The sequence below is a fragment of the Salvelinus alpinus genome, chromosome 15 (genome assembly GCF_045679555.1).
Source record: "Salvelinus alpinus chromosome 15, SLU_Salpinus.1, whole genome shotgun sequence".
NCBI classification, from domain to species: domain Eukaryota; kingdom Metazoa; phylum Chordata; class Actinopteri; order Salmoniformes; family Salmonidae; genus Salvelinus; species Salvelinus alpinus.
This window is the reverse complement of record NC_092100.1, coordinates 20,322,674-20,346,690: the sequence shown is the minus strand read 5'-3', so window position 1 is coordinate 20,346,690 and position 24,017 is coordinate 20,322,674. Positions and strand designations below refer to the sequence as shown.

Here is a 24,017-nt window from a genome sequence, read left to right as displayed (position 1 = left end):
TAGCTGTTAGGGTCACGAGTGTCCCCCCCTTTGAAGAGGGGGATAACCGCAGCTGCTTTCCAATCTTTGGGAATCTCAGACGACACGAAAGAGAGGTTGAAAAGGCTAGTAATAGGGGTGGCAACAATTTCAGCAGATAGTTTTAGAAAGAAAGGGTCCAGATTATCTAGCCCGGCTGATTTGTAAGGGTCCAGATTTTGCAGCTCTTTTAGAACATCAGCTGACTGTATTTGGGAGAAAGAGAAATGGGGAAGGCTTGGGCGAGTAGCAGAGGGGAGGGCAGTGCTGTTGTCCGGGGTAGGGGTAGCCAGGTGGAAAGCATGGCCAGCCGTAGAAAAATGCTTATTGAAATTCTCAATTATAGTGGATTTGTCGGTGGTGACAGTGTTTCCTATCTTCAGAGCAGTTGGAAGCTGGGAGGAGGTGTTCTTATTCTCCATGGACTTTACAGTGTCCCAGAACTTTTTTGAATTTGTGTTGCAGGAAGCAAATTTCTGCTTGAAAAAGCTAGCCTTGGCTTTTCTAACTGCCTGTGTATACTGGTTTCTAGCTTCCCTGAAAAGTTGCATATCACGGGGGCTGTTCGATGCTAATGCAGAACGCCATAGGATGTTTTTCTGTTGGTTAAGGGCAGTCAGGTCAGGAGAGAACCAAGGGCTATATCTGTTCCTGGTTCTACATTTCTTGAATGGGGCATGCTTATTCAAGATGGTGAGGAAGGCATTTTTAAAAAATGTCCAGGCATCCTCTACTGACGGGATGAGATCAATATCCTTCCAGGATACCTCGGCCAGGTCGATTAGAAAGGCCTGCTCGCTGAAGTGTTTCAGGGAGCGTTTGACAGTGATGAGTGGAGGTCGTTTGACCGCTGACCCATTACGGATGCAGGCAATGAGGCAGTGATCGCTGAGATCTTGGTTGAAAACAGCAGAGGTGTATTTGGAGGGCAAGTTTGTTAGGATGATATCTATGAGGGTACCCGTGTTTACGGAATTGGGGTGGTACCTGGTAGGTTCATTGATAATTTGTGTGAGATTGAGGGCATCAAGCTTAGATTGTAGGGTGGCTGGGGTGTTAAGCATGTTAAAATTTAGGTCGCCTAGCAGCACGAGCTCTGAAGATAGATGGGGGGCAATCAGTTCACATATAGTGTCCAGAGCACAGCTGGGGGCAGAGGGTGGTCTATAGCAGGCGGCAACGGTGAGAGACTTGTTTTTAGAGAGGTGGATTTTTAAAAGTAGAAGTTCAAATTGTTTGGGAACAGACCTGGATAGTAAAACAGAACTCTGCAGGCAATCTTTGCAATAGATTGCAACACCGCCCCCTTTGGCCGTTCTATCTTGTCTGAAAATCTTGTAGTTGGGGATGAAAATGTCAGAATTTTTGGTGGTCTTTCTAAGCCAGGATTCAGACACGGCTAAAACATCCGGGTTGGCAGAGTGTGCTAAAGCAGTGAACAAAACAAACTTAGGGAGGAGGCTTCTAATGTTAACATGCATGAAGCCAAGGCTATTACGGTTACAGAAGTCATCAAAAGAGAGCGCCTGGGGAATAGGAGTGGAGCTAGGTACTGCAGGGCCTGGATTCACCTCTACATCACCAGAGGAACAGAGGAGGAGTAGGATAAGGGTACGGCTAAAAGCTATGAGAATTGGTCGTCTAGAACTTCTAGAGCAGAGAGTAAAAGGAAGTTTCTGGGGGCGATAAAATAGCTTAAAGGAATAATGTACAGACAAAGGTATGATAGGATGTGAATACAGTGGAGGTAAACCTAGGTATTGAGTGATGATGAGAGAGATATTGTCTCTAGAAACATCATTGAAACCAGGTGATGTCATCGCATATGTGGGTGGTGGAACTGTGAGGTTGGATATGGTATAGTGAGCAGGGCTAGAGGCTCTACAGTGAAATAAGCCAATAAACACTAACCAGAACAGCAATGGACAAGGCATATTTACATTAAGGAGAGGCATGCTTAATCGAGTGATCAATAAGGGTCCAGTGAGTAGAGGTTGGTTGGGGTCACGGCGATCCAGACAGCTGGCCGGGTAGATGGCTATCGGTAGCAAGATAGCATAGTATGGAAGTCTATTTGTAGATACCTCGTGCGTTTCCGTCGGTAGGTTAGTGGGGTTCCGTGTGGTAGAGGGGATCAATCCAAATTGGCAAAATAGATATAGTGACCCAAGAAGAAAATAAAATAAATAAATAATAATAATAATTGTCCGATATACTTATTCAGATAGCAGCCGATAAGACAGCTAACGGTTAGCGGGCCCCAGATGAGCGTTCAGGTAACGTCGGGACGGAGGTGCCAGTTGGATAACTCCCTCGGGCAGATAACGTCGGCAGTCAGTCGTGAAGGCCCGGTGGGGCTCCGTATCTGCAGCAACAACAAAACAAAACAACAACAAAACAAAAAAAACGGGTCCGGATAGGTGACTGTAGCCCAGGAATGGCTGATGGAACTCCTCAGCTGGCTAGCTCCGGAATGATTTGAGTTTGCTCCGGGGTCGACGTAAGCCAATAGTCACACGGTTTGCAGCTAGCTAGCTGCAAATGTCCAGAGCCTGCGGCTGAAATCCGGGGAAACTGAGAGAGAAAAAAGTACCGGAATGCTCCGGTCCGAGTCGCGTTGCACAAAAGTGCCGGTAGATTATCGAGCTAAAGGAATAGCTGATGACCACAAAACGTGGGCAGCTGAAACACCAACGCTAGCCAGCAGACCGGCTAATTTCTGGGCAGCTACAGATTAGCTTCTGGCTAGCTATCGGATAGCTTCTGGTTAGCTTTCTGGCTAGCTTCTGAATTAGCCCCTGGCTAGCTTCCACGGTGGATTTTCAGATTTGAGGTAAATAATACTTTTTTGTAATTGGTGAAGCGGGTTGCAGGAAAGCTTTTGCAGGAAAGCTTTTGTAGTTGAGTTCTTGGATAATAAAATATATAAAAGATATGCGAAGAAAGGTGAAAATATATATATATACAGGACACGACAATACGAAACAGAAATGACGTCTGAACTGCTAAGCCATCTTGGAATTCAACGTTACCCTTCAACGAATTCATCTGCATTAACAAGGACAACACTCAGGTCTTTCCATCATTGTATGATTTTTTGTGTGCAAATTAACTCAAGCTTACGGACAATGTCAAATGTCATATATCGAAGCACCTGCGAGTTGGGTGCGCAATTAGGCAGGTACTTTCCTGAAACGGACAACACAAACAACTGGATTTGTTATCCCTTTCATGCCCAGCCTCCAGTTCACTTACAAGAGAGCCTCATCGAAATTGCAACAAGCGGTTCTGTGAAAATTGAATTTAATCAGAAGCCACTGACAGATTTCTGGATAGGGCTGCGCTCAGAGTTTCTTGCCTTGGCAAATCGCGCTGTTAAGACACTGATCCCCTTTGCAACCACGTACCTATGTGAGAGTGGATTCTCGGCCCTCACTAGCATGAAAACTAAATACAGGCACAGACTGTGTGTGGAAAATTATTTGAGACTGAGACTCTCCAATACAAGCCAACATTGCAGAGTTATGTGCATCCTTTCAAGCACACCCTTCTCATTAACCTGTGGTGAGTTATTCACAATTTTCGATGAACAAAGATGGCTAAATAAAGAGCAAAATTATTGATTATTATTATATTATTATTTGTGCCCTGGTCCTATAAGAGCTCTTTGTCACTTCCCACGAGCCGGGTTGTGACAAACTCACACTCATTCTTATGTTTAATAAATGTATCGTATAGTGTGTGTGGCAGGCTTACAATGATGCCAAAAAACAACATTTGAGAGTGCGCTGACCCTGGTGCTAGAGGGGGTACGCAGCTGGAGGTTGAATGTTTGAAGGGGTACGGAACTATAAAAAGTTTGGACCCCACTGTTATAGGAGAACTTGGCCACATCCCCTGAATGTGCTGATGGAAAGGTTCTATCATTGTCACAGAGTAATTTGCTAAAAGTAGTCTGCCTGAGACATCCTTCCATGGTGGGCTACAAATCATGTCATTAAGCATGGCCAGGAGATAACACTGGGGGGGTTCAAGACCTGAAATGTGGTCTCTGGGTATTTCACAACACGGATTCTTCATGCGAAATTCCTTGAAGGGACTGAATTTAGTCTGAGTCCGGATGCAATTCAACTAGAGGACTGTCCCTTTACAACACACAAGGTGAACAACGTTGAAAGCACTGTGTGAGGACTGCCCATGTTTCGAATAGATCTTAAAACAAAAATGCTTTCACACATCTGGAGTACGTATTCTTCTTCACTGTTGTTTTTGTGTGATTATTCACTTACAGTCAGAACTAGAGACTTTGTCATCTGCTTGCTTGCAGGGTGTGGGTTGAGTGAACCTCTTAACTAATCACACCCAGAGCAGAAGGAGTGCCAGCAGGGTGAATGACAGAGCCCCAGAGAGCATGGGAAATGCTCGATAGTTACCCCTCTCTCACACCATGGTGGTGTGACTTCAAAAGAGTGGTCACATGACCAGGGGTAACCACAGAGCGCTCACAAACAGGCACACTCGGACACTCCTTTCTCTGGTATTTTTTTTACTTTGGGTTGTCTGCTTCTCCTCTTTCAGCACTCCATACAGCATGGGGACTTGTCAGTACTAGCCTGCCCCCACCTCTCTATCTCCTCACTGCACTCATACACGCACGCACGCGCAGGCACGCACACACACACACAAACACTTCAAAAGGCTACTCTAATCCAAGCCACTGGAGATAATCTCAATGCTTTATGACTCCATGGATGGGGGGTAAAACTTCCTCCATCTTCTTTATTAGCTTGTGATGAGCTTGGCCTTCAGTTTGTCTGTTTGTCTGTCTGTCAGGAGGGATGTGTTTCTAAAGGCCTATTTACAAACAAACCTGGGCCTAACCCATGTCTGGGGACCAGGAGACCTTCATCCTTATCCAACCTCAAGTTCAGATGTCAACCACAGGCAGTTACTGTAGTACAAAATGGCCCCATTACCTCTGGCCCACTCACACTAGTTGTGGGGTAAGTTGAGTAATTTTTTACATTCAGCATCACTCCGTGAAGCAAAATATAGTATTCTTTCTAACAAAGATATCTACATACAGTATATTTCAGGATGTTGTGTATCCCTGGAAATAATCAAATATCATGTAAACATTACAGTTTTGAAAACAGCGCTTTCAAATAAAGGGTAAGGGCTAAACGTAACCCAAGTGTGGGGTAAGTTGAGCCGCGGGACAGGGTAAGTTAAGCTGCCTACACATTTCTGTACTTAATGAAAAACTACCACTACCTTTTTAAACCATGTCTACCTTTAGTTCCCAAACACAATGCAACACAGTCACAATACATTTTTGTCTTTTAATAATTTTAAGCATATTTTATCACCTAACATACACTTTGTACTTTTTTAGATCAATTTTAACCATTTTAATTGTTTTACCTAACTTGCTAACACTTTCTCCATGTGGTTTCTTCCATCTCAGACTCAATGAAATGAAGACCTCTTCCTAAATATTTGGTCAAATTATTAATTGTGTGTATGGTTTACTAGAAACAAAGGTGGCTCAAGTTACCCTTTGGCTCAACTTACCCCACTCTCCCCTACTGATATAACACTCCATCTGTCTCCATCAGTTACACTGTGTTTCAATGAAATATCACATACCATATAACTTCCTGCATATACTGTATATTGGCAAGTGTATAAAAGTACAGAACATTGTCTACAACCAGCATCAGCAAACCTCTAAAATCTACAGTTTGGCTTTGGGCTATTTTAGGGGAGGTGGAGGCAAAAACCTTGAGAAGACTCCAGTACAAGCAGGGGGTCTTGGTTTTGTGTGCGTAATATTGTTCCACCTCTTTCCTGGAATTAATCACACACACACACACACACACACACACACACACACACACACACACACACACACACACACACACACACACACACACACACACACACACACACACACACACACACACACACACACACACACACACACACACACACACACACACACACACACACACACACACACACACACACACACACACACACACACACACAGGATGACAGCTTTCCAATGAGTGCCACCTGGCCAAACCTCTCAGATGGGGTCCTAATATAAAATTGCTATGAGAACCAGCTCCAAGGGTTCACAGCCCTGGGAGGATGCCAAGTCACCTGACACTCCTCCGCCTTCCTCACACCAGCTCAGGTTTTTTTTCTCTTTGGCTGGAGCTCTGAGTGAGTCTCCACCTCCTCCCACCCCCCAGAGCTCCATAAGAGGACTCTGCTGTTAACCCATTAAACCTTTCTGCTCTAAATAGCACAGAGATTGACTGCATCACTGACCCACTGTAACCCCGGCTCACAGCCTACTGGTTTAAGGCTTTAGACTGGGTTAGGCTAAAAGGAAAGATAGGGAACCATTGACAGTCATTAGTCTGGCCCTGGAGCAGGATCTTCTCTGCTGATCTGCCCTGGTTTTGTGTGGTAAGGAGTAGGAGGCATCAGGCCTTGACCATTAGTCCATTTCATCTGAACATGATGTCATAAAATACAGTGCATTCGAAAAGTATTCAGACCCCCTCCCCTTTTCCACATTTTGTTACATTACAGCCTTATTCTAAAATGGATTAAATACTTTTTTCCCTCATCAATCTACACACAATATCCTATAATGAGAAATGGAAAACAGGTTTTTAGTCATGTTTGCAAATTTATTACAAATAAATTATTCAGACACTTTGCTATAAGACTCGAAATTGAGCTCAGGTGCATCCTGTTTCCATTGGTCATCCTTGAGGTTTTTCTACAACTTGATTGGAGTCCACCTGTGGTAAATTCAATTGATTGGACATGATTTGGAAAGGCACACACCTGTCTATACAAGGTCCCACAGTTGACAGTGCATGTCAGAGAAAAAAAACAAGCCATGAGGTCGAAGGAATTGCCCGTACAGTTCCGAGACAGGATTGTGTTGAGGCACAGATCTGGGGAAGGGTACCAATGTCTGCAGCATTGAAGGTCCCCAAGAACACAGTGGCCTCCATCATTCTTAAATGGAAGAAGTTTGGAACTACCAAGACTCTTCCCAGAGCTGGCCGCCCAGCCAAACTGAGCAATCTGCGGAGAAGAGCCTTGGTCAGGGAGGTGACCAACAACCGGACGGTCACTGACAGAGCTCCAGAGTTCCCCTGTTGGGAGAACCTTCCAGAAATACAACCATCTCTGCAGCACTCGACCAATCAGGCCTTTATGGTAGAGTGGACAGACTGAAGCCACTCCTCATTAAAAGGCACATGACAGCCCGCTTGGAGTTTGCCAAAAGGGCACCTAAAACATGAGAAACAAGATTCTCTTGTCTGATGAAACCAAGATTGAACTCTTTGGCCTGAATGCCAGGTGTCACGTCTGGAGGAAACCTGGCACCCTCCCTATGGTGAAGCACGGTGGTGGCAGCATCAGCGGCAGGGACTGGGAGACTAGTCAGGATCGAGGGAAAGATGAACAGAGCAAATTACAGAGAGATCCTTGATGAAAACCTGCTCCAGAGCCCACAGGTTCTCAGGGATGGGTTCACCTTCCAATTTCTAAAAAACTGTTTTTGCTCTGTCATTATGGGGTATTGTGTGTAGATTGATGAGGGGAAAAACAATTTAATCAATATTAGAATAAGGCTGTAACGTAACAAAATGTGGAAAAAGTGAAGTGGTCTGGAAACTTTCCGAATGCACTGTATGTCATCCTAACCTTTGGTAGATGAGTTCATGGTCTGATTATAGGTTTATATTGATTTCTTCATTCCAAAAATGAGGAAGGGTGGATACACACATGTGACGCAATAGGAGAGATATTTTGAGATTCGTTTGAAATAGACCATTATCATTTTGGGGAAGCAATATAGCTGTTAAAGGCCCAGTGCAGTCAAACTGATTTTCCTGTGTTTTATATATGTCCACACTATGAGGTTGGAATAATACTGTGAAAGTTGTGAAAATGGTGATAATGCCATTTTAGTGTAAGAGCTGTTTGGAAAGATCACCTGAAATTTCAGCTTGTTTTGTATGGGTGGAGTTTTGGCCTGCCTGGCGACATCACCATGCGGTATAAGTTAATAGACCAATAACAAAGAGAGTTTCAAACCTCACTGCCAATAACAGCTAGTTTTCAGGTTACATATCTCTCCCATTAGACTATTTTTGACTGCTTTAGTTGAAAACAATCACAGTAAGGTACTTCATTTTTACACAGAGATGATTTGATATTGAGATAAAAACGGCTGCATTGGACCGTTTTAATATACACTTGAGAAGAACATTCATTAGATGTTCAACAGTCCTCTCTTACCCATGTCGTCCTCATGGTAGATGATGGAGTGGTGTTGTGTGGGCTGGCTGGTGTATCTGTGGACGGGCTCTATGTAATACGTTCCATTGGCTGTGAGGACAGAACCCTCAAACTGGCCCTGGATGACCGAGCCGTGACAGGAAGATCCCTTCTCATCTGGTGAGAAACAGACAGGTGGGAGTTAGCGAGAGATGGAGGGGGGAGAGAGACTGATAGGCAGATTGAGGGGAAGCAGGCTACAATATGTTGGATTATAAAGCCACGAATCCCTGAAGTGTCATATACCTTCAAGTTCTCCAGAATATAGATGGGAGAGGTCTGCTGTACTTGATATATTTTCAGAGAAGACTTCAAAAGGCTCTGTGAATCCCGTCGTGTCTCGCCTCAAACGCAACCGGAAGGTCCTACAGTAAACAATCGTGTGACACAAAGCACAAAGAGTGAAGCAAACATTGAAAGAAGTGTTGACAATTATATACTCAATTGGAAAGGAAATTAAACAGCAGCTCCTGGGCTTGTGTCCAGTACCTGAGAAAAGCTCTGAAGTCCAGCTGCAGTGTCTGGTCCTGAGGCTGGGTCTCTCGTTTGGCACGCCGGTGTCTCCTGTGTAAGGCCTCACGATCATAAGACAAGCCTTCGTAATGCCTTATGAACGGGCTAATACCATTCAGAGCTCCTAGAGAAGTTGACATAGAAATGACAGAGGAAAGTTTAGATACAGTGGCTTTATCTTGTCTGGTGTGAGAACTGTGTTAACCTGCTTTGTGACGTAATCAAAAACATTTTCCAGAAAACTGCACAAACAATGCTTAAAAGACTTAACAGCTTCTACCCCCAAGCCATAAGACTGCTGAACAGTTCATCAAATGGCTACCAGGACTATTTACCTTGACCCCCTTATTTTATTATTATCTATTACTATGTTTAGCACTGACTCGCTTGCACAGGCTCGATGTACAATCACTGGACTAACCTCACACTCAAAACACACACGCACACACATGCATATTGACGCTACACACACACACATACATTCACATTCCTTCCCACTCTTCACATACACTGCTGCTACTCTGTTTATTATCTATGCATAGTCACTTTACCCCTACCTACATGTACATGTTGCCTCAATTACCTTGACTAACCCGTACCCCTCCACTTTGACTTGGTACCGCTACCCCTTGTATATAGCCTCGTTATTGTTATTTTATTGTGTTACTGTTGTTTTTTTTTGCACAAATTTCGTACTTTTAAAACTCTGCATTGTTGGTTAAGATCTTGTAAGTAAGAATTTCATACCTGTTGTATTTGGCGCATGTGAAAAATAAAAATGTGATTGATTTGATAATATAACAACGTTTGAGAGGGGCAAAACAAACAATGTCTATAGATAAATGACCTACTGTAGGGAAGTGATGCACGGAACTGGGGCTTACTTTGTGTAGAGGCAGGCATTATGAACATTTCTCATCCATTTCAACTTTGCCATTCAGATTGTGTTATAAATATCAGGCATTTCCCTATTTCTAGTAGGCCTATGGACAGCAGATAAAAGTGACATAATTTCATCATAACAACAACTTCCCCATTATCGTGCTACATTGTTTTCTCCTTTGTCAAAATCATGCCAAACAGATGGTCAAGGGCTTACACACACTGTCCATATAACACTCACACAAAGCTTCCATAAAGAATATCTCATATCATATCTAATCAAACAAAACACAGCATTAACAAGACATGGAGGCCTTTGTAGCAATGTAGTCCTATGTGTTTGTTGGCCATTGCATTACACAGAGGACAAGCTCAGGCAGATCCCCTGTCTTGTCTGATAGTTTCAAGCTAAGGGTAGGCCACCGAACCCCCCTGCATCGCGTGACTTGTCACACCTCAAAAATAACCTAACAGTGTCAAGTGTCACACAGGAAATAAAAGCCATTCTACCTGCATTGGGTCCGCCCGAGTAGATAAGCAACATCAGAAGGCAGTATTGAGGTGTATTCATGATGTCTTCTGTGCTTCCTTCCTTTCTCTCTCTCTCTCTCGCTGCTTACCTGTGGTCTCCTCACTGTGGAATGTGACTAGATAGCTGCTCATGCCATGACTTACCATTGGAAGATAGGAACACACACAGTCCAAGGCAAATTCAGACTTGTTGTTATACAGTTAGGGAGTCCTTTAAAATATATGCAAAAAATATATGCAAAAAAACACATTTCCAATTCACACATGCGTATTAACACACACTTGTACATGTGTGAAATAGGACAAATATAAGCACCCACCAAATTATTATATATTATTTAAATATAATTAGTGAAGACGAATGTGTATTAGGTAACAGTGGTTTCACAACAATGGCGTTACTGTTTCATAGAGGTAATGATAAAGGTCATAAAAAAAATTGTGGTTGGTACAGTCACAATAACACGAATTGGGGTGAGAAGTTACCATTATCTTTATTTAGGCTAGTTGTATTAGATCATGTTAGCTGGAAACTCCCCTTGGAGACAGTGATAGACTGATTAGCCTATAGGCATACTTCCCCCACAAATTAGATCTATTTGGAGAATGTTTTATAATAGACAATGTGTTATATTTTGGGGAGCAATATGGAACAAAAGTCAAGATATTCTGATTGAAAGACGGTCATCAGACTTATATAAAGGGAAGTAAAAACCCATAAGTTAAAAGCAGTGCTGTCACGTGTGCTCCCTCTCCGGGCTCTAGGTCACCAGGCTGCTTGTTATGGCGCACACCTGTCACCAGCGTTTTGCGCATCTCTGCATAATGACACTCACCTGGACTCCATCACCTCCTTGATTACCTGCCCTTTATACAGTTGAAGTCGGAAGTTAACATACACTTAGGTTAGAGTCATCAAACTCGTTTTTCAACCACTCCACAAATTTCTTGTTAACAAACTATAGTTTTGGCAAGTGGGGTTAGGACATCTACTTTGTGCATGACACAAGTAATTTTTTCAACAATTGTTTACAGACAGATTATTTCACTTATAATTCACTGTATCACAATTCCAGTGGGTCAGAAGTTTACATACACTAAGTTGACTGTGCCTTTAAACAGCTTGGAAAATTCCAGAAAATGATGTCATGTCTTTTTGAGTCAATTGGAGGTGTACCTGTGGATGTATTTCAAGGCCTACCTTCAAACTCAGTGCCTCTTTGCTTGACATCATGGGAAAATCAAAATAAATCAGCCAAGACCTCAGAAAATAAATTGTAGACCTTCACAAGTCTGGTTCATCCTTGGGAGCAATTTCCAAACGCCTGAAGGTACCACGTTCATCTGTACAAACAGTAGTATGTAAGAATAAACACCACAGCCGTCATACCGCTCAGGAAGGAGACGCGTTCTGTCTCCTAGAGATGAACGTACTTTGATGCGAAAAGTGCAAATCAATCCCAGAACAACAGCAAAGGACCTTGTGAAGATGCTGGAGGAAACAGGTACAAAAGTATCTATATCCACAGTAAAACCACAGTCCTATATCGACATAACCTGAAAGGCCGCTCAGCAAGGAAGAAGCCACTGCTCCAAAACCGCCACAAAAAAGCCAGACTATGGTTTGCAACTGCACATGGGGACAAAGATCATACTTTTTGGAGAAATATCCTCTGGTCTGATGAAACAAAAATAGAACTGTTTAGCCCTAGAGACCATCGTTATGTTTGGAGGAAAAAGGGGGATGCTTGCAAGCCGAAGAACACCATCTCAACCGTGAAGCACGGGGGTGGCAGCATCATGTTGTGGGGGTGCTTTGCTGCAGGAGGGACTGGTGCATGTCACAAAATAGATGGCACCATGAGGCAGGAAAATTATGTGGATGTATTGAAGCAACATCTCAAGACATCAGTCAGGAAGTTAAAGCTTGGTCGGCAGGTAGCCTAGTGGTTAGAGCGTTGGACTATTAACCGGAAGGTTGCAAGATTGAATCCCCGAGCCGACAAGGTAAAAATCTGTCCTTCTGCCCATGAACAAGGCAGTTAATCCACTGTTCCTAGGCCAGCATTGAAAATAAGAATTAGTTCTTAACTGACTTGCCTAGTTAAATAAAGGTAAAATAATAATAATACAATTAAGGGGTCTTCCAAATGGACAATGACCCCAAGCATACTTCCAAAGTTGTAGCAAAATGGTGTAAGGACAACAAAGTCAAGGTATTGGAGTGGCCATCACAAAGCCCTGACCTCAATCCTCTAGATAATTTGTGGGCAGAACTGAAAAAGTGTGTGTGAGCAAGGAGGCCTACAAACCTGACTCAGTTACACCAGCTCTGTCAGGAGGAATGGGCCAAAATTCACCCAACTTATTATGGGAAGCTTGCGGAAGGCTACCCGAAATGTTTGACCCAAGTTAAACAATTTAAAGGCAATGCTACCAAATTCAAATGTAAACTTCTGACCCACTGGGAATGTGGGAATCATTCTCTTTACTATTATTCTCACATTTCACGTTCTTAAAATAAAGTGGTGATCCTAAGTGACCTAAGACAGGGAATTTTTACAAAATGTCAGGAATTGTGAAAAACTGAGTTTAAATGTATTTGGCTAAGGTGTATGTCAACTTCCGACTTCAACTGTATGTCACTCCCTTTGGTTTCTTCCCCAGTCATCATTGTTTCTGTTTCTGTATCATGTTGGTGCGCTGGTCATGTTTCTTGTTGTGTTCGTTTATTTATTAAATGTATTCACTCCCTGAACTTGCTTCCCGACTCTCAGTGTACATCGTAACAAGTGCGATACACTGAGTATACCAAACATTAGGAACACCTTCGTAATTTTAAGTTACACCACCCCCTTTTGCCCTCAGAACAGACTCAATTCTTCAGGGCATGGACTCTACAAGGTGTCGAAAGTGTTCCACAGGGATTCTGGCCCATGTTGACTTCAGTGCTTCCCACAGTTGTGTCAAGTTGGCTGGATGTCCTTTGGGTGTTGGACCATTCTTGATACACACGGGAAACTGTTGAGTGTGAAAAACCCAGGAGCATTGCAGTTCTTGACACACTCAAACCGGTGCGCCTGGCATCTACCCTGTTCAAAGGCACTTACATATTTTGTCTTGCCCATTCACCCTCTGAAAGGCACACACAAAATCCATGTCTTAGTTGTCTCAAGGCTTAAAAATCCTTCTTTAACCTGTCTCCTCCCCTTCAGCTACACTGATTGAAGTGCATTTAACAAGTGACAATCAATAAGGGATCATAGCTTTGACCTGGATTCACCTGGTCAGTCTGTCATTGAAAGAGCAGATGTTCCTAATTTTGTACACTCAGTTTATAAGGAATAGGGTGCCATTTGGGATGCACCCATGGACGTCACCAGTTCTAATAAATGCAACCAGTTGAGGGATTCCTCACGAAACTAGAACAAAAAAAGACCATCTGGGGTTTTCATAGACCTCCTTTTACTTGCAAATCCACTCATTCAATTAACAAACGTGAAAGTTTTCAGTTGAGGAAACTTCAATGGAGACATTCCCATCCCAAACGGAACAAGGCAACCCAATGACTGGACAGAACTATGGTGCACTCTCAGTCATAAAGGGTCAAAGCCAGGTTCCTATATAAGAGATTACACACAGCAGGATAACAGTTGCTTTAAATCATATTTTACTGTAATGTGTTTTCATTTGGATGTTGTTCAGTAGGCCCTGCAGTGCTGCATGACAAACTGGCTACAGCTGAGAAATGCATCTCCTCCGGCCACACTGTGATGACACAAGCCAGACACCAGCACTTCATCTGGTCTGAGGTATGCACATATTACCTCAATATGAAAGGAGAGGTGGAAGAGTGCTAAGACAAGCACTGCATATACGTACCTAGAGGGGACACAGAATCGAACTGATCTAAAAATCACAATTAATACAAGTTATTGTAAATGGTAATAGATGAAGAGCAACTGCTGAACATGACATTAACTATTTTCATGCCAGGGACACAGAGGAGCTAATCATGGCAGTAAGAATAGTAGCCAGACAATGTCTTGTGTCTGACACTGAAATGAAGACCTAAACCCTAATTCCACTTCTTGTCTGATCTGGTTTACCTCCAGAGAAACACAGCTGTCACGACTAGAGGTGGGCTCCTCCAGGTAAATATTTTGCTCTTTACGGCTATATTATAGGGGCATCATACGAAGAAAGCTAGATCTACTCAGAGTTTTCTAAAACTAACCAGCTTCAGTTAGTTTCACATTCACAGCTTAGGTTTCATCCGCACTACAACAGCGGACTACGACAGCGGATATTGCTTGACCGCCTGCGTGTGTAAGTCACACATGGCTAGTCGAACACCAAACTCTTAATTGAGACAATACTGAAACATAAATCCATGGGCAAGTCAGTGTCACATTTAAAATTGTGCCGAAATCAAAATGAAGGAAAAGTTATCTTGCAAATTCAACAGGCTATGTTGTGAAATAGGCTTTTTGAAGTGCTCTTTTTTCTTATCGTTAATGCCGTCTTTAACATCTTATTCTTTTTTTTACACAAAAAAACATTTGATTCATAAAATATTTAATCAGTTCCTCAAATGAAGGGGACGATGTCGCAATTCTTGTGAGAGGGAGAGAATCCCATTTCATTGGTCATCAACTCAGGTCCTAGACACTTCATTCAAGACAAACGGAGTTAGTCCTGAGTTAGCCTGTCACGGAGCAGGTTAGTTCTGAAGGATTCGTTGCAATAGAAATTTACCTGACTAAAATGTGAGCCACATTCGTATGACCAGTTATCCTGTGTTGAACTCCGAACTGACCAAAGTTTGAGTTAACTTCTCAAACCTGAATCATAGGATACCCTTTATCTCTCCTGCTGCTGTTCCGCTCCCTGACAGACTCCCCCAAATCACCCTGCCTTAAACCGATTGGCCAGGGTTGAACGGCCTGATGTGAAATATGACATCACACACCCATCCCACCCACATGTAACCACGTGACCTCAACATTTCATGAGGTCTCTAAAGTTGTAAATGTACGGCTGTCTAGTCCGATATGGAGTCTTTAATAGTCAGCCCTAGGAAAAGCCAAGATATAGAGCTCTCTTCTCTCCTCTGTTCCCTGCACACTCAGCCTTTAGTTCTAATCCCATAGGAATAATATGTTTTTACCACGGGTATCAATGGTTCAAACTAACTTTGTGAGCTTTTTTGGTTGCTAGTGAAACTAATTCAAACCAACATTAGATGTGACATTTGACCCTGCAAATGAGCGGTATTCAGAGACAAAGGGTCGGGAGTGATTAGTGAAGACTATGCCCTAGATTACTTGGATCTCCCTGGGTTCGTAGGTTATGGGAATTATCAAACCACCTTCATCTTTAGACTTACCCAATCCATCTATTAACCCCTTTAGTTCATAACCCACTTCATAAAATGATTCAATACAGAGAAGCCCATCGATTTCATGCCTTTAAACCAAATAATGTCCACACTGTGATGTGTTCAACAAATTGCCTGTTGTTCTCATGACACTGACATAGCTCAACAGACAACCATTCTAATTAATGTACAGGGCATTCAGAAATTATTCATTTTGCTGTGTTTTACACATAATACCCTAAAATGACAAAGTGAAAACATGTTTCGAAATTTTAGCAAATGTATTGAAAATGTAAATTAAATATTTCATTTATATACAGTTACAGTCAAAAGTTTTGACACACCTACTCATATCAAGGGTTTTTCTTTATTTTTACTATTTTCTACATTGTAGAATACCAGTGAAGATATCAAAACTATGAAATAACACATATGGAATCATGTAGTAACCAAAAAAGTGTTAAACAAATCTGAATATATTTTAGATTCTTGAAAGTAGCCACCCTTTGCCTTGATGACAGCTTTGCACACTATTGGCATTCTGTCAACCAACTTAACCTGGAATACCTTTCCAACAGTCTTGAAGTTCCCACATATGCTGAGCACTTGTTGGCTACTTTTCCTTCACTCTGCGGTCCAACTCATCCCAAACCATCTCATTGGGTTGAGGTCAGGTGATTGTGGAGGCCAGGTCATTTGATGCAGCACTCCATCACTCTCCTTCTTGGTCAAATAGCCCTTACACAGCCTGGAGGTGTGTTGGGTCATTGTCCTGTTGAAAATCAAATGATAGTCCCACTAAGCACAAACCAGATGGGATGGCGTATCGCTGCAGAATGCTGTGGTAGCCATGCTGGTTAAGTGTGCCTTGAATTCTAAATAAATCACAAACGGTGTCACCAACAAAGCACCCCCACACCATCACACCTCCTCCTCCATGCTTCACGGTGGGAACTACGTATGCCGAGATCATCCGTTCACCTGAACCAAAAATCTCAAATATGGACTCATCAGACCAAAGGACAGATTTACACCGGTCTCCATTGCTTGTGTCCATTGCTTGTGTTTCGTGGCCCAAGCAAATCTCTTCTTATTGGTGTCCTTTAGTAGTGGTTTCTTTGCAGCAATACGACCATGAAGTACTGATTCACGCAGTCTCCTCTGAACAGTTTAAGTTGAACTCTGTGAAGCATTTATTTGGCTGGTAACTCTAATGAACTTATCCTCTGCAGCAGAAGTAACTCTGGGTCTTCCTTTCCTGTGGCGGTCCTCATGAGAGCCAGTTTCATCATAACGCTTGATGGTTTTTTCAACTGCACTTGAAGACACTTTCAAAGTTCTTGAAATTTTCCAGATTGACTGACCTTCATGTCATAAAGTAATAATGGACTGTCATTTCTCTTTGCTTATTTGAGCTGTTCTTTCCATAATATGGACTTGGTATTTTACCAAATACGCCTATCTTCTGTATACAATCCCTACCTTGTCACAACACAAATGATTGGCACAAACGCATTAAGGACAGAAATTCCACAAATTCACTTAGAACAAGGCACACCTGTTAATTGAAATGCATTCCAGGTGACTACCTCATGAAGCTGGTTGAGAGAATTCCAAGAGTGTGCAAAGCTGTCATCAAGGCAAAGGGTGGCTACTTTGATGAATCTCAAATATAAATTATACTTTGATTTGTTTAACACTTTTTTGGTTACTACATGATTCCATATGTGTTATTTCATAGTTTTGATGCCTTCACTATTATTCTACAATGTAGAAAATGGTCAAAATAAAGAAAAACCCTTGAATGAGTAGGTGTGTCAACTTTTGACTGGTACTGTCGGTATTAACACCCCTGAGTCAATCCTTTGTAGTAACACATTTCGGCATGTCTGTATCAGCTTTGCACATCTGGATTTTGGAATTTTCTCCCATTATTCCTTGTAGATTTTCTCAAGTTCTGTTAAGTTAGATGGGGAGAGGCGGTAAACAGCAATCTTCAAGTCTTTCCACAGATTTCCATTAGGATTCTAGTCTGGGCTTTGGCTGGGCCACTCAAGGACTTTCACATTCTTGTTATGAAGCCATTCCACTGTTGCTTTGGCTGTATGCTTGGGGTCATTGTCCTGTTGGAACGTAAATCTTCTCCTCCAGTCTAAGGTCATTTGCACTCTGAAACAGGTTCTCATCAAGGATTTGCCTGTATTTGCCTCCATTCATTGTTCCCTCTGTCCTTAGTAGTCTCCCTGCCTCTGAAAAGCATCCCCATAGCATGATGCTGACACCACCACCATGCTTCACTGTAGGGATGGTGTTAGATGGGAGATGAGCTGTGCCTGGTTTTCTCCGGACATAACGCTTTGCAGTCTTGCCATATCATGAAAAAAAAAATCTACCAGTCTTTCACATGCCTTTTTGCAAACTCCAGGCGTGCTGTCATCTGCCTTTTTTTAAGAACTGGCTTCTGTCTGGCCACTCTCCCATCAAATCCAGATGTGTAAAATGCTGTACAGACTGTTGTCCTTCTTGCAGGTTCTCCCATCTCAGACAAGGAACATTCTAGTTTTGTCAGAGTTTGCTCAGTTGGGTCGGACAACCAGCTCTAAGCAGAGTCTGGGTTGTTCCATTTTTTTCAATTTCCCAATGATGGAGACCACTGAGCTCTTGGAAAATTTCCACACTCTAGAAATTGTTTTATACCCTTGCCCAGATATATGCCTCATCACAATTCTATCTTGGAGATCTACGGACAGTTCCTTGAACTTCATGGTATAGTTTCTGCTCTGACACCTTATATATACAGATGTGTTTCTTTCTAAATCATGTCTAAACTATTGAATTTGCCACAGGTGTACTCCAAGGAAGTTGTAGTGACATCTCAAGGATGATCAAAGGAAATTGGATGCAGCTGAGCTCAATTTGGAGTGTTACAGCAAAGGGGTATAAATACTTACGCAAATTAGATATTTCTGTATTTAATTTTCAATAAATCTGCAAACATTTATAAAAACATGTTTTCACTTTGTCATTATGGGGTATTGTGTGTAGATGGGTGAGAGAACATCAATGTAATCCATTTTGAATTCAGGCTGTAACAACAAAATGTGGAATAAGTCATGGGGTATGAATACTTTCTGAAGGCTCTGTATGTCAGTCTGGGGTCCATGTATGAAAGTCAATAGTGCAGGAGAGCTCAAGTGTAACCAAGGGCCAACATTTTGACCCATTTCTGTCCATTGAAGCCCATTCAGGCTGCAATCATAGAATAATGGAACGTGTTAGACTCTAGACTGGCCACCAATGTCCCATGTGCCGCAGGCTGCTACCCCTGCCATAGTGAACTATTTTCAAGATGCTTCAAAGATTGGGAAAGGTGAAGGTATATGGGTTGTTCCACGAAATTAGTGCCTTTGTGTCCCTTTGATATTTTAAGTAGAATTGTGCACAAATATTGCATTTTAAATGCCTGTTATATTAAATGAAGTGCCCTTTAATATTGAGCACTGCATGGAACATTCAATAAATCCAATTTTTTTTAAAGAACTGCTAAAGTGCCAGAAATGTACCTCTGTACACCCTCTGTAACTACTATGAAGATTTTAACAAATTTTAAATCACCCAGACATTTCTCGAAGGTGTAAAGTCCTAGTTATTTTGTTGCTTTGACAGTCATTTCTGGTGATTATTATTTATTTCATGCGATTGGTGATTCATTTTAAGGTCGACCCTGTTATATGAACTGAACTTTAATTTTAACATGGTGAAACTATTCCTTTTGACTATTCCTTTTTTTTCAGAAGAAACATTTAAAATCTTATAGTCAAACCCTAGTGTCAAAGCAGGTTATACTCTTTTAGGCAATTTTCTGGTGTTTTGTGGTGGAAAACTGAGTGGGTCGAGCATAACACGTGAACCCTGTTACCCATAGATAGGCTAGAAAAGCTTGCATTCAATTGCCCTCCCTGTTGCACACAACAAGCTTCCATTCCATGGCTGATTTAAGATTAAATCATCAACCTTGTTACTTTACTTGGCACTTAATAGGCACTCACTATAGTCATTTTTTTATTTATTTAACACCTCTTGAGATAGGAAAGTATGTTTTTTATTCAGTTGAACGTGATCTTTGTGACAGAATGTTAAAATTAGGTGAAAACAAGTTTTTCTTCCTACCAAGTTACACTACTCAAAAGGCACCCACCCAATTGGTGGAACGACCCATATCGTTTCACTACTCCCAGTTCTAGAGGGGAGAAAGCCTGATAGACATAATGTGTGTCAATAGACCCACATTCCCACCACTAAGAGAAGATTATCTGTTTGAAAAGTCATATCCTCCATGAGACCTTCAGGTGCAATCAATTCTAGATGTAACCTTGGGGGGTAATGGCAATGGAAAATAATTTGAATCCAAATGTGGTATTGCATCGCCCCCTGCTGCAAGCTTTGGGGAATTAAAGTATCTTGAGTGCAGAAGACCCTCTGAGGCAAGCATGGTATTTGGGAAAGGGCCATCAGTTGCAGCACTGCAGCCAAGAGACCAACACTTCAACAGACACAAGGACATTCATGCTAGAGGCATCCCAAAACAAGAGGATAGGCAAGGACTTCTAGGTGGGATGTTTGAAGTAAACATTCAGTGGCTATCTCTACTGATTAGGAACTGTCCGTGATCAGCTACTTAATATTAGAAACAGCATGCGATAGTCCTCTGGGGATATAAAATAAAGTACAAATGACCTTTCTAGCCTATTTCAATTTTCTGTGTTTTGTTAAATAATCAATCCTTGAATGGCAGATGTTTTTCTTAGAGGAGAAAAGCCTAAACACGTCCTTGTGTTACCCGACATGTATGGGTTCCAGGGTATCTGCAGCTGGGTGAAGCTATGACTAATAATACTTACAATATAATATTATTATCAATATCACTCACAATTCCTATTACATATGTCATAATACCATAAAACAAGATAAGATTAACGTCTGAGAAAACTCAAGAATGTTGTAAGAAAAACATGCCTGAGAAAAATCTAATACAGTAGGCCTATGTCCTGAATAGGGTTGCAAATTCATCTGTAATTTACTGTAATCTTCAATAATTGTGGTCATTAACAGAAAATCCATGGCATTCTACCGTAACTTTGGTCATTTATACTTGAATAACTTAAAAAAAAAATGGAGTTTATATTGTCCATGAGTTTCTAGTAGATAGACCATATGGTTCAAGAGAAAATAGCCTAATTAAACTTCTTATGGCTGCAATCCCGTTAACAGGATGATATGACAACAGCCAGTGAAAGTGCAGGGCGCCAAATTCAAACAACAGAAATCTCATAATTAAAATTCCTCAAACATACATGTGTCTTATACCATTTTAAAGGTAATCTTGTTGTTAATCCCACCAAAGTGTCCGATTTCAAATAGGCTTTTCAGCGAAAGCACCACAAATGATTATGTTAGGTCACAGCAAAATCACAGAAAAACACAGCTATTTTTCGAGCCAAAGACAGGTGTCACAAAAAGCAGAAATAGAGATAAAATTAATCACTAACCTTTGATGATCTTCATCAGATGACACTCATAGGACTTCATGTTACACAATTCATATATGTTTTGTTCGATTATGTTCATATTTATATCCAAAAACCTCAGTTTACATTGGCGCCATGTTCAGAAATGCCTCCAAAATATCCGGAGAAATTGCAGAGAGCCACGTCAAATAACATAAATACTCATCATAAACATTGATGAAAGATACATGTTTTACATAGAATGAAAGATACACTTGTTCTTAATGTAACTGCTGTGTCAGATTTCAAAAATCTTTACCGCAAAAGCACAATATTCAATAATCTGAGAACAGCGTTCAGCCACTAAAAGGAAGCCATACAGTTACCCGCCAAATTGTGCAGTCAACAAAACTAATAAAAAGCATTATAAATCTTCACTTACCTTTGCTGATCTTCATCGGAATGCACTCCCAGGACTCCCACTTCCACAAGAAATGTTTGTTTTGTTCGGTAATGTCCATCATTTATGTCCAAGTAGCTACTTTTGTTAGCGCATTTAGTACATAAATCCAAACGCTCGTGCAGGTCCAGGCGAACTTCGGACGAAAACTTCAAAAAGTTATATTACAGGTCGAAGAAACTTGTCAAACTAAGTATAGAATCAATCTTTAGGATGTTGTTATCATAAATATTCAATAACATTCCAACCGGAGAATTCCTTTGTGTCCATAGAAGTAATGGAACGCAAGTCGATATCATGTGGAATGCGCGTGACCAGGACCTGGCTCTCTGCCAGACCACTGACTAATTCCCCTCTCATTCAGCCCCACATCACAGTAGAAGATTCATTCAACGTTCTACCGACTGTTGACATCTAGTGGAAGCCGTAGGAAGTGCAAACAGATCCATATCCTACGGTGTTTTCAATAGGCGATGAGTTGAAAATCGACCAACCTCAGATTTCTCACTTCCTGGTTGGATTTCTTCTCAGGTTTTTGCCTGCCATATGAGTTCTGTTATACTCACAGACATAATTCAAACAGTTTTAGAAACTTCCAATACTAATAATAATATGCATATATTAGCAACTATGACTGAGGAGCAGGCCGTTTACTCTGGGCACCTCTGTGCACCTTTCATCCAAGCTACTCAATACTGCCCCTGCAGCCATAAGAAGTTCATGAAAAAAGCATCTATTTTTAATTAACTCTGCAACTCTTCCAACTATTGTTTTCAACTCTCTAGAGACCGCAGTAGCGGTAGAGATACTCTTAATGATCGGCTATGAAAAGCCAACTGACATTTACTCCTGAGGTGCTGACTTGCTGCACCCTCAACTACTGTGATTATTATTATTTGACCATGCTGGTCATTTATGAACATTTGAACATCTTGGCCATGTTCTGTTATAATCTCCACCCGGCACAGCCAGAAGAGGACTGGCCACCCCTCATAGCCTGGTTCCTCTCTAGGTTTCTTCCTAGGTTTTGGCCTTTCTAGGGAGTTTTTCCTAGCCACCGTACTTCTACACCTGCATTGCTTGCTGTTTGGGGTTTTAGGCTGGGTTTCTGTACAGCACTTTGAGATATCAGCTGATGTACGAAGGGCTATATAAATAAATTTGATTTGATTTTGATTTGATTGACTTTTTTCACAACTGCCACCAGTTTGATGCCGAAACATTAACAAATACATATTAACATATAAAAATAAATGCAAGTTTGTAAAACAAATATATAGATTATATTTCATGTTGAAACCTTCATAACACCAATGGTATTCACTAAGTTAATGGTTAATATTTAGGATAAGACAGCTTTGTCATTCTATTTTTTATATTTTAAAATCATATTATTCAATGATTTCATATCCTGTATGTTACATGTGATAAAGCCACACAGAGGGCCAGAGATTGTTAGACATCTGTGATAATCTGAAGTACCCAAAATGGCCACTTAGATGTCTTGTGAAAGATTACATAAAATCCTTGAAAAATACACATGTTAGTTTACTGGTAAACATTTTTCTGTTAAAATTATGAGTCTGCAGTATTAATCAAATTACTCTCTTCCTCAATACAGGTGGCTGCCATGCCCTGGCCGATATGGACAACATGTGCCACCACACAAACCAGAGTTAACTTTCATTAACAGGGTTGGATAGTAACCTGACATGACAATTACATTTTAAAGGACACTTTCCCACTTGTATAGGCCATGCCATGTTTCTTAACAGTGGCCATATACATAATCTAGTTGTCTCGTGTAGACGTTGAGGGTGCTGTTACCATTCTTCTTTCTGAATGAAATAGATAATGAAATAAATTTGAGACTGAGGTGTGATTCAACACAGACATGCACCTTGTTCAAAACAACAACCCAATTAAGAGACCAGTGTCAATAGACCGTAGATCTGGCTTCATAACATCTTTAATTACGTTTTCAGTCCTGCTGGTAGATCTATGTCTCTGTACACAAATGTTATGTATGAGAATGTCATCTATGAAATGCAGTACCTGTCAAAAGTTTGGAAACACTGACTCATTCAAGGGTTTTTCTTTATTTTTACTATGTTATACATTGTAGAGTAATAGTGAAGACATCAAAACTATGAAATAACACAAATGGAATCATGTAGTAACCAAAAAAGTGTTAAACAAATCAAAATATATTTTAGATTCTTCAAAGTAGCCACCCTTTGCCTTGATGACAGCTTTGCACACACTAGGCATTCTCTCAACCAGCTACATGAGGTGGAATGCAGTTCAATTAACAGGTGTGCCTTGTTCTAAGTGAATATGTGGAATTTCT

General features: G+C 41.3%; 1 protein-coding gene and 1 long non-coding RNA gene across 2 annotated transcripts in view; one reads left to right on the top strand and one right to left on the bottom strand.

Moving 5' to 3' along the window:
- Positions 1–10,621, bottom strand: part of LOC139539667 (disintegrin and metalloproteinase domain-containing protein 10-like) — a 70,824-nt gene extending 60,203 nt beyond the window's left edge. Inside the window, exons 1-4 of the mRNA XM_071342834.1 lie at positions 10,300–10,621; positions 8,884–9,031; positions 8,641–8,759; positions 8,356–8,511 (exon numbers count right to left, since the gene is read on the bottom strand). Coding sequence (XP_071198935.1) covers positions 8,356–8,511; positions 8,641–8,759; positions 8,884–9,031; positions 10,300–10,360 — 484 coding nt within the window. The 5' untranslated portion in view covers positions 10,361–10,621. The remainder of the gene's footprint in view (positions 1–8,355; positions 8,512–8,640; positions 8,760–8,883; positions 9,032–10,299) is intronic.
- The window catches only part of LOC139539670 (uncharacterized), a 36,205-nt gene extending 12,465 nt beyond the window's left edge, over positions 1–23,740 (top strand). Inside the window, exons 2-4 of the long non-coding RNA XR_011667975.1 lie at positions 14,026–14,132; positions 14,436–14,474; positions 23,289–23,740. This is a non-coding gene — a long non-coding RNA (uncharacterized lncRNA). The remainder of the gene's footprint in view (positions 1–14,025; positions 14,133–14,435; positions 14,475–23,288) is intronic.
- Positions 23,741–24,017: the final 277 nt, after the last annotated feature.